The sequence below is a fragment of the Protopterus annectens genome, chromosome 4.part0, assembly GCF_019279795.1.
Source record: "Protopterus annectens isolate FY-2018-M chromosome 4.part0, PAN1.0, whole genome shotgun sequence".
In the NCBI taxonomy this organism is placed as follows: Eukaryota; Metazoa; Chordata; order Ceratodontiformes; family Protopteridae; genus Protopterus; species Protopterus annectens.
Window position 1 is genome coordinate 1,098,561,742 of NC_056733.1, and position 12,175 is coordinate 1,098,573,916.

General features: G+C 40.9%; 1 protein-coding gene across 1 annotated transcript in view; it reads left to right on the forward strand.

Moving 5' to 3' along the window:
• LOC122800419 overlaps positions 1-12,175 on the forward strand; it is a 325,449-nt gene that overhangs the window by 196,101 nt on the left and 117,173 nt on the right. The window contains exon 8 of the mRNA XM_044069866.1: positions 1,503-3,980. Within this exon, the coding sequence (XP_043925801.1) occupies positions 1,503-3,980 (2,478 nt within the window). The remainder of the gene's footprint in view (positions 1-1,502; positions 3,981-12,175) is intronic.

Sequence of the window (12,175 nt, forward strand, 5' to 3'; positions counted from 1 at the left end):
TACAGTTAGCAACATGATGCTGACATGGATGGTTAAGGTTGTGAGCTGATAAAAAGTGTCATTATGATGTTCTGAGTTTGATTCCCACTTTCAGGCTATGCCATTCTGAGCAAGTGACTTAACCAGACACTTGTGCCCAGTCTGCTCACTAAGGTAACAAATATATACACCTCCCTATATGACTGTTTATTGCTACACACCTCCCTATATGACTGTGTAGTGTAACTTCACTGTATCACCTAGCATTGTAGTACAGATGAGTGGGTCTCTTTGAATGGTGACATACATGACCTGTTATTGGCATGCTAGTCAGATACTAGAAGAGCGGGGCAGTGGTGGGGGTGAGTACCCCTTGGCCTGTCTTCCATCTTGAGCAGGAATTTGCTGTTACATTATTGGCACCTAGCTTAGGCTAGGAGTACAGCAAAGTCAAGTGATGCCAAAGGTCTGTGGAACAGCAAGACGTTGTACGGTGATACATATAAAAACTTAAGTAGCTCTGCCATTCCATAAGCAGCACCCCCCCCCCCCCCCCAGGGCTATCACATCCCTGTGAGTGGCTGCCTCCTTTGCACCTATTGACTCCCCTAACCAAACGTGAGGTGAAATGATGGTGAGTGCAGGTGATTGCAGGCTGAAGGGGAAGGGCACTAGCACTTGTCACCACAAAGGCATAAAATAATTTAGCTAAAAGAAGTGACTCTTATCTTGGCAGTAATTTTGCACAGTAAATGATTGCGTAACAATCTACTATATTTTGTATTTAAACACGGTCTCCACTCTATCTGGGACCAACACACACACGTACATACATTCAGTAAAAAAGTGAATTAGTAAACGAATACACAAATAATAAAGCGTGACAGTTCGCTGCACGCAATGAGTAACAGATTGCCTTAGTCGCCGTAAAATAACTTAAAATGATACGTAATAGGGGGTAGATACGTGCATGTTAACTGCATTTTTATCTCTTTTTGTACTTTCTGGTCAACCACATCAAGGTCCTGATTGTGTCGTAACAAGCTGACACAATCGTGACAGTAGGCTGCAACACGAACTTCTGAGTGTTTCAGTCTCGTACAAACTTGTCGAAATGCATTGCGTGTGCCTTTAATCGCAGCGGGGGCATGGCATGGACTGGATCCAAAAAATAAAGTCCAAAGTGAAGCAGAAGGAAGAAAGTCGCCTGGCAGGCTCCGAGCGATCCCCGGTCTGGGGAGCTGACGAGCTCGTTATGTGCGGAGAATTGCCGGGCCCCAGCAGGTCCTGAGTGGGGAGACCCCTGTGACGGTCCGACGGGCTGAAGCTGTGTGGCGCCGCCTGTCGACAAAGCGCTGAACTTCGTGCCGAAATCCAGCTTCCCTTCTGCCCTGCAAAAGCGCCGCGGCTCTCCACGAAACCAGAAACGACAAGACCTCTCCTCACTTTCTATTTACACAGCCTAGGCTTCCCTTCCGAGTGTACTGTCCGCTAACGTCTACACGGAGGTTAGAGCCTGAAAGGAACACGCCATGGAGTACTTTGGGGCGCTGCATTTTACGAGGCAAGTGCTGAATTTACTTTTCTTTTTCTGCTTTTGGCACAGAAGTTACGCGCAAATGCACTACGCTGTTCCCGAGGAGTTAAGTCGGGGGTCTGTGGTCGGAAATGTCGCCAAGGATCTAGGATTAGATCGGCAGCCTATTTCCTCCCGAAACCTAAGGGTTGTCCCGGAGTCAGGCAAGCAGTTTTTCAAAGTAAATTCCGAAGACGGGACTTTAGTAATAAAGGATCAAATAGACAGAGAACAAGTCTGCGATCGCAGCGCTACGTGTTCCCTCCAGCTGCAGCTCATAATGGAAAACCCTTGGGAACTGCAAACGGTCAAAGTAGAGATAGTGGACATAAATGACAACTCGCCTCGCTTCCCTACCGAAGAGGTCACTTTGGAGATCAGAGAAGTGGCCGGCGTTGGAACGAGTTTTGGATTGGATATGGCAGAAGATCCAGACGTGGGATCGAACTCTATTTCCAGTTACTCGCTTAGTCCAAACGATCATTTTGTTTTGAGGGTAAAAAATCGGGACGATGGCGCTAAAGTACCAGAAATCGTGTTGCAAAAGGTTTTGGATAGGGAACTGCAGGAGACACATCATTTAATGTTAACAGCTGTAGACGGCGGCGAACCTGTGTTGTCTGGTACAGTGCACATTACCGTTAAAGTTCTGGATATAAATGACAACGCGCCCAGTTTTGGACAGTCTTTTTATAATGTGAAACTTGAGGAAAACTTGCCAGTGGGAAGTCTTGTGATCCAGTTGAACGCCACTGATCCAGACGAAGGTGTCAACGGGGAAATTGAGTATTCCTTCAGAAGGAGTCACACCTTCAGCAAGTCCTCTCAGGTCTTTAACATAGACAAGCGGACGGGGGAGATCAGGACAAATAACGTACTAGACTTTGAGGACTCAAAACATTATACCATCGAAATAAAAGCAAGGGACCGGGGTTCGCCACCTGCTGAACAACAGTGTACAGTTAACGTGGAGCTCATGGATGTAAATGACAATGCTCCAGAAGTGACTGTAAACTTTTTAACCAGTCCGATCCAAGAGGATGCTCCAATAGGCACTGTAATTGCTTTAATTGGTGTTAAAGACAAGGATTCTGGCGAAAATGGGCGCGTCCATCTCCAAATAGGACCCAACACCCCATTCAAGCTCACCCAGTCTTTAGAGGAGCATTATTCGTTGGTAACCAAGGAGTTGTTGGATCGTGAGGCCTTTCCTTACTACAATGTCACAGTTACTGCCTCTGATTCAGGATCTCCTTCCCTTTCAACCCAAAGAACACTTTTTATTGAGATTTCTGATGTGAATGACAACCCACCACATTTTTCACACCTCTCTTATACCGCCAAAATACATGAAAATACTTTTCCTGGTTTTCCCATCTGTTCAGTAACAGCTGTTGACCCTGATCAGGGCAAGAACTCTAAGCTTTCTTATTCTATCCGTGACCAGACATTTCAAAATATGCCTGTTCTTTCCTATTTTTACATCAGTTCTGAAAATGGCACACTCTACAGCGCACGCTCTTTTGACTATGAGCAGAATCAGGTTTTTCAGTTAGAAATCCAGGTTGAGGATGCTGGCGTGCCACCACTGAGGAGTAATGTGACCATTCACATATTTGTAATTGATCAGAATGATAATGCCCCTAAAATTATTTATCCTAAAACAGCACATGGTGTGATCCAGCAAACAATCTCCCGCTCTGTGCCCATAGGTTACTTAGTGACCAAGATTGTGGGTATTGATGAAGACAGTGGATATAATGCATGGCTGTCCTATAGGTTTCAACAACCCGAAGAGGTGGAAATGTTTGTTGTATCACAGTATACTGGGGAAATCCGTACTTCCAGGAGTATGCAGGATGTACCAGAAACAATGCAAAAGATTCTAGTCGAGGTGACAGACCATGGAAAGCCAGCCCTGTCTACAACTGTTACTCTTAAGTTATCCTTAGAAGATAAGACATCTGAGGGATTTTCAACCCTCAAGGACACCCCTGTCCTGTCATCTGGTGCTTCAAATTTAACACTGTATCTAGTAATTGCTCTGGTAGCAATTTCTTTTGTATCATTCGTAACATTTATAGCTCTTGCTATCAATTGTTTAAGAAACAGAAAGAAAACTGTGTCTTCTTCTGCAGCATTTTGCTGCTGTTGTAGAAAGCAGACCTTGGATTCTAAATACCCCTATAACTATTCAGAGGGAAGCCTAAGGATACATCTGAATTCTGATGGTCCCCTGAAGTATGTAGAAGTACGTCCAAGTGGGATGATCTCTCAGACTCCTCAACCCTCAAGGGCACGTTTTACCCCAGTGTCAGATGAGGGTGACTTTCTGTACCTAAAACCTTGCAGCACTTTACCTCTCAGTACCAGTTCAGCTACTGCGTCCCTAAAAACTAATCGTTCTTTGGATTTATCTAAGGGGGTAAGAAATTTCATGGGAAGTTACAACTTTCTCCATTTACATTAAAATGGTATCTACTACTGTATCAGTTACGCCTTAACACTATAAAGAGTTATAGCATTCATCGTGACTCCAATCACATGCACCCCACAATTGTTGATTTTCAGAAAATAATTGCTCTGGCCTAATGTCCTCAGATATTGCGCTCATTTTGTCTCTCATATATGGATTTGCTTGTGATTTAGATGCACCTTGATACTATGTTGTTGTTGTGATGTGTGATTATGTTGTGTCCTTAACACTAAATTAATTTCTCTGATGTTTTTTTCTATTTAATTTTTACTGCCTTTTTTATGTCTTTCTGTAGCTAAAGTGGCAAAGCAAGATCAGTTGTTTTTCTAGTGAGGTATTTATTTTTGTCTTTATTTTTTGCTGACTGGGTTAGCCCCACTGGGCATTTCCTATTGTCAGGGGAGATTTGTAGAAGTGATCATAGCAATAAGGAGGAAGTAGGTCAGGACACTAAGAATTCCAGTGCTCATTTCATTAAATACCTTGGGATCTTTTACACCCACTTGAGCTACCACTATCTCAGGAAGACAGGGAGTTCAACTGGCATGGAGAGATGAGCTCCAGGCAACCCAAGTTTGGTTAGTGACGCACACACCTGTTGGAGCTGACATAGAGGGAGGTGAGGAATGTGTCAAGAGTTGCCTCACTTCCCTTTGTGTGCAGAGGATGTTAGCATGTGCCTGGGTACACTATTCCTGGTATATTCCCTGGTAGAGACCATGAATCATGTGGAGATGCTCTTCACAAGGTAGGCAGGGCCACTGGTTACACACATGGTGGTAAGGTATGTGTATACGTCATTGTGCCGTGCTGTTCTCCAACCGCCATGAATGTTTTGAGCATGTGTAAGGAATGCTAGGAATTAATTCTGATCCATGTATGGAGGACAGCAGTAATCCCAGCTTTCTCAGATGTCACTTCCAGGGGAACAAATAGGTCAAAGGTCTCTCTTCCCCAAAGAAAACCAACAGGATGACTTGAGTGGTGGGAGGAAAAGGATTAGATGGGACCACCGTGGAAGAAAAAACTTAGGGAGATGAGACCTCAGTTTAATTTCTCATCAAAGTAAAGCATCTTAGGAGTGTAACGCCCATGTTATTTTGCACTACTGAGTTAGCTTTAGAAAATGAATCCAAGAAACTGGTGTGGTAATAAAACTTGTAGCTTACTAATCTTCTAAAAATCAGTATCAAGTGTGTTACATTTTGGACTACTGAGATTATAGTGAGGTGTATTGTAAAACAAGGTATAATGCACAGACATTAGTTATCACATGGTAGATAACCTGATCTTGAGAGTGAAACTGTCAAAGTCATTTCACCTAGAAGCATTGCAAGTAACTGTTTACCAAGCCATTATGGACAGTCAGTTGTTCTCTGTTCCTTATATCTAACCTAGTTGGTCATTTTTCAGTACCTCTTTATTTTTTCTAATGTGTTATAGGAGGCCAGAGGCTGGCTTGGAAGGAATGGACATAAAGGAGGAGCGAGTACTGCTTGTGATGTCAGTCCATTACAGAACCCACCAAGACAAATTCACACACATGCATCTACTTTTGTATTATACAGCTAGGGGCAAATTGTATATCTGTAGTGCACCAACATGCATGTTTGTATGAAAAGAGGAAAAAATATATCATTTAACAGAAACCAATGCAGGGATAGAGATGGAATGCAAACTTCACACAGAAGGCACAAAAGCTGAGAACCAAAATAAAGGGCCAAGAACTGGATGGCAATAAAGCTAAATGTTGGAACATTGCACCACCCTTATTATTCCATATAGTTCTTGACATCTAGAATTTTAAGTAAAGGTATCATGGCATATAACTTTTTTTTTTTAAGAATCTGTTACAGTACCTTGATTGAAAACTCTGGATACAATACCTTTGAGCTTTCACTCCTAAATCCATAAATTCATTTTTTAAATATTTTTATATTAGAACAGGCAGAGATGCAACTTTTATCATGGTCAATAGTGCTTTTCACTGCATTTATCTCTCGTGTCTGACAGTATGTTATTGTTAATTCTCATTAACCAGGGAAGTTTACAATTTTTCTGATAGGCTGCCATGTTTTTTTTAATCCAGCTAAACATTAAGGAATGTTTGTATTTGTGCAAGGGCCCAATGACACAAGTATGAACAGTGTTTGAACTCATAGATGAGTTCCCAGGGGAGTGGATGTGCACCAGGGGTCAACTCTGAGGCCACTGCTGTTCATACTGGATGATGGACTACATTAACGGAGGATACATATCGACAAAGCTGCTCTATGCAGATGATTTGGCATTACAGGCAGACTCTGAGCAAGAACTTCAGCAAATGATAGAGAAATAGAATGCAAAGCTGAAGGCACATGGGATTCAATTGAGAACAGATAAGACAATTATAATGGCGGCAAGTGGGGGAAGTCGGAAGAAGCTCAGAATTGAGATATAAAGATAACTGCCTTAAGATTCTGGGAGGAGTGGTTGAGGAGAAGGGAAGTCTGGATGAGGAATTCAGAGTTAGAATCAGAGGGGGTTACAACCAAATGGCTCAGAGTGTCAAGGGCAGTGTGTGACAGAAGAATGCCAAAAAGCTGAAAATAAAGGTGTACAAAAGAGCGGCGCGTCCAGTACTCTGTATGGTACAGAAACCTAGGCACTGAAGTCAGAACAGCCGAAGGAGCTAGAGATGATTGAGATGAAGTGCCTGAGACAGTTGGTATGATGCATATTGTGGGGCAGATGAATGAATGAGGACATAAGACAAAAAGCCAAAATAGCTCCAATTGCAGAGAAAGTCAAGGAGAGCAGATTAAGGTGGTACAGGCACATGTGCAGGAATGCCAAAAACAATCTAGCAAAAAAAGATTCAGACAGACAGACAGAAGGCAAGAGGAAACAAAGGCATCCAGCAAAGAGATGGCTGGACTGTGTGACAGAAGACCTGCAATCATCAAGCAGACTGTCAGAGAAGGTAGAGAGGCAAATGAATCAAGCGAGATGGCGACAGCTGATTCAAATTCCCAACCCCATGTAGAAAATGGGGAAAAGTGGGGGATGGTGATGATAATGATTACCATCCATTATTTTTAAGTTTCTGGAGCAGTAGTTGTAGGAAAACTATGGTTAACTGAGAAGTGCTGTTTACTTCCTTAGTGTGAAAATGTAAGGTGAACTGCAATGACAGAGTAAGTTTAGTTAGCAAGTTGCAGTCAAGGCTGCTTCTGAAGTGAATATGTCCGTGTACTGCAGTGTCATTACAATTGTAATACAGCTAGTGCAATGTAATGTACTAGAGAATTGCATTGCTCAAGGTGTGTAATGACTTCTCACTCGTCGGTATCAGTTCGAATTCCAGGATAGTTAGACTGGATGTGTGAGAATCGGGGATTACATATTTCAAAGACCCATAATTGTGTGACACAAAAATTACAAAAAAGTTAAAAGTGAACCTAAAGAAAAACCAGAAATGTGTGCAATCGCTGTTCTCCTTTAAAGTGGCATTTTGTGGGGTGAACATCCCAGCATGAGGGATGGTATCGCCACACCCCTTTTACTTAACATGAAGAAATGGGAATACCCTCAGACACAGAAATCTCAGGCATCGTGTACATAATCCCAAATTCTCACACATCCGGTCTAACTGTTCTGGAATTCGAACTGATCCCGACGAGTGAGAAGTCATTACACACCTTGAGTAATGCAATTCTCTAGTAAACCTTTTTATATTAGACTTTGTTCTTTATAGAGCACAATTTTTTAATTTGTTATTGTTCTTACTTTTACTTTGAAATTCATGTTTTCATGTTTCCTGATCCTTTGTCTTTAAACAGCTTCTGTGACAGAATAAGGGGGTTGTTATAGGTTCATAAGTGTGTACTAGGCTAATGGCCCTTTACAAGCCTAGCCCATAGAAGTGCCCTGGCATAATTATTGGCTGTTTGCTTTTTTATTAATAAGTTACAGTAAGCTTACAGTGCAGCTGGTTCATTAACCTAGATTTTTTTGTAGCCAAGTTTTTTTATGGCATTTGTTCGTTCATTTATTTTTTATGTTCATAGGTTCATAGGTGTGTACTAGGTAATGGCCCTGGAGCCTTTACAAGCCTAGCCCATAGAAGTTCCCTGGCATCGTTATTGGCTGTGTGTTTGTTTTTTTTTTTTTATTAATAAGTTACAGTAAGCTTACATTGCAGCTGGTTCATTAACCTAGTTTTTTTTTGTAGCCAAGTTTTTTATGACATTTGTTCATTCATTTATTTTTTGTGTGTGTGCATTTATTTCTTTTTATGGTGATGATTCTGTATGTGCTTTCCTTTTTACCTTGTGGTGTTGGTGAGGTAAATACTTCAACCCTTCTTATACTGGATTGTTTTTGTCACCATACTAGTAACAAGTTCTATGATGTAGGAAAAGCAACACGACAGGAATGTAAGTTAGCATTTTTTGTTGTACAGGAAGCCCTGACCATGTACTGTATTCAGTTTGCCAACTACCTTGCATATTGATAAATTACCTGAGTCCTCAGACAGTTTTTAGGATTGCCTAGCTAGTCATATTTATAAATATGGAGGTACCCAGTGGTGTAAACCTTGGCTCTAGATGATTGTCACCGTTGAAGTGACACCCTGACCCCATGTGCAAAAATGAGTAAAAGGGGTTGTGGATGGATGGAAGGATGGATGGACGGATGGATGGAGGTACTACACCAATGTAAAATCTCAAGGTCCTCATATGAAAATGCACTGACCAGCTTCACATTCAAATGTTCAGCTTACTGCAGTTATATATCACAGTGAAAAGATAATGAACATATACCTTGTATCCTATTTTTTTTCTCTCACTTTTGTCCAAAATCTACATAAGATTTCAGGAGAACAAAACATCCTCACTTCCTGTTGAGCACTTCAGTGGTTGGTATGTGATGCACACTCCCTTTCTTCAAACAAGTGCAGAAGGTGCAACATGTATTTAAAATTATTTTGTCATAGTGACACAGGAGCAAGAGTAAAGTTATGGATAGAGTTTGGATTGTGCGGTGGAGTTATTTTAAAAAGATAAGAAAAATATTTTTAAATTACTGGATAATTGTGTATGATCATTCCATTGAGTGGGCATTGTGAAGTTTAAGCACACTGCTTACATTTATTCACTCTGACTTTACTCTGAAGGTTAACTGACATCTGGCATTTGGCACAAAGGTTAAACCCATAATCTATACTGCCTGTGGTACAGGGTTTGATTCCCTCAGCTCTCATTTGCTTATTATGTGACCTTAAGCAAGTCACTTAAGCAGACATTGCTCCTGGGTTGCCCCTGAAAGGGATTCTGTGTCTAGTGAGTCTTTCTTGTTAACAAATGGGTGTTATTATTATTATTATTATTATTATTATTATTATTTTAGTCATGGTTAAACTCCATGATACCTATAACTGATATGGTCGTTTGGGTCTACTTTAAAGCATCAACTTACCGGAACATCGACTTTCACCTCATCGCGACAACACTGAAAGTTCAAAATGCCAAATTTCCAGAACGCCACAATATCACTCCAGGAAACTAACCACTGGGCCACCAATGATTACAACACAAACGGAAGTAAACTAAACCCACCAACATGGGGGAGCTTTGCCCCCACACCCCTCAACTAAATATACCAAGTCTGAGATCGCACTACAGTACAGAACAGGGCAGAGGTTACCATGGTGGCCCAGTGGTTAGTTTCCTGGAGTGAAATTGCGACATTCTGGGAGTTCGGCATTTTGAACTTTCAGAGCTGTTGTCTCGATGATGTTGAAAGTCGACGTTCCAGTAAGCTGATGTTTTAAAGTAGACCCTTTCATTTGCTTAGCTCTTAAACAGGAGCTGATATAGTACCCACAGGGAAATCCCTAAGCGTTTCAGTTTTGTGAAGCAGCACCAGAAATACAAAAAAAAAAGGTTTGTTGAAATAATTATTTATATAAAATAGAAGTAAAAGAAAAATTGAACAAAAACATGGCTTAATAGCAACATATATTAACATGGAATAAGTAATGGCCTGTTTAACATTTCCAGCAAAATGTGAGCACATTGGCCTTTTCCCTTCAAAGTTCCGAGTACACAGTTCAAGTTTCAATGCAGTAGAACAAAGCATTAATCAGCAAATATTATATTATGTTGTAGCACCAGTAAGAAGACTCTGTAAAATGTAGAACATTTTTAAAATGAAAATGGATTCTCTGAGGGCAAGGTAACATAAGGTGAATGACACCTGTGAATTCAATAAACAGGTATGTAGCCTGTGCAGTACAGGTGTACTAATTTAAAACAGAACCATAGTTAAAATGGAGAGGAAAATAACTTTAGACACAAAGTAGAATGGAAAGAAGGGTAAACTATGGTGAATAATATAGAATGAACCGGGCAGTTCATGAGGCAAGTAGCATACAGTATATATGTAGTGTGACTTCTGGCTAACATTGTTGGTGCGTTGTATACAATTGTTTATCTCTTTCTTCCTTGCAGGCCCACACATCCAGTAGCTTTGAAAAATTAACCCTTCTCGCCATAAACAGTGTTGTAACTGCATAATAAAAAAAAGGGTCACTGCACATTAGGAGTCAGAGAAAATATGATGTTGGAATTACCCCCAGAGTTACACCTGCATCATTCAAAAACATCTGAGGTCACTGCACTTCAGGAATCAAAGGAAATACCACATTGCAGTTACCTCCAGAGTTAGCAAAATTCAATCTACCAGCAAAATATGCTGTTTTAGTATAGTGATTTCAGCATACTATCCTTCTAGCCAAACACTGAATTAAGTCAGGGCGGGGGAGATGGTGTTGTTTTATATACCACTCCACTGAAGCCTACAATGCCCAGTTGGATATTTGACAAAACAGCATGTCAGCATGTTCGCTGCTGTATACTTTTAATGGGTGGGCATTAACAGCGCACTCCCTACCCATTCATCAAGCCACTGTTGCCAGCGTGACCAAGTAGAGGATGAGTGGGAAGTTATGGGAGTGGTGTCCTGGTAAACTGGTATCTGATGCCTCCATTCACAATAACTAATGTTCCCTATCAGATTGACATGACTGTCAGCTAGCAGAACGAACAGCTCTCTAGAAAAAACAAGGGCTAGCGAATTCCAGAAATGGTACATAGAAGCAGCTGCCAACAGGAAGCAAAGTTACTATAGTGAGGAGTCAAGTTTTGGGTTCAGATGGATGGCAAGAAAGGGCCAATGATACAAGACCAAACATTTTCCAAATACATGTATATGAGGGTGCGAATACATGTAAGTACATATGCATATGTACATCCATGCAGAACTGAGCACACAAAACCACAAAAACACACGTGTGTGTGTGTGTGTGTGTGTATATATATATATATATATATATATATATATATATATATATATATATATATATATATATATATATACGTATCTCAGAGTTTGCACTACAGGTGGGAAAGGGAAGATTCACAGATCTTCACTCTTCTGTATTCTTGCGCAAAAAAGGTTGATGTTTGTGATCATCTGTTTAAGTGGTCAGATGAGTGCTTTTTCCACTCAGCTTTTCCTTGAGTTATGCCATACCTGGTCAATACTTAGTCAGTTGTAATGTTTAAATGCAGTAATGGGGGTGGCTGTTCTGCAGTGAGAATCCCTCCCTGCTAGTGCTGTGTCTGTTTTGACACCAGCAGAAATAGTGATTCATTGTGTTTTGGCTTTTCTCTTTCCTCTAAAGTTGTGAGGCTGTGAACCAAATCACTATATTAGGTGAGTATAAGGGAAGGTAAAGTCCCTCATGCTGGGAGTATGACTGATGAAGCCCCCAGTGGAAACACTCGCGTTTGATTTCTTCTTTGATTTTAAAATATAGGCAAGTGTTTTATGTCTGCATTAGGAATCACTACTGTTGAGGTTTGTTTTGTGGTGTCAGCATTGATTCACTGTATGTGGGATGTTTTCTTTTCCTGTAATTGTATGAGCATGGAGTATACATTAGTAAAGGGGGTGTGGTTGTTAATCCCACCATGTAAATACGTGCTTTTGTTTACTTATTTGGTTATAATTTGTGGTGAGGTTACTTCTGTTGATTCATGGGTCAGTGGTTTCTGTTGGTTGTTGCTATTTATTGTTTTTATCATTTATTACTTATA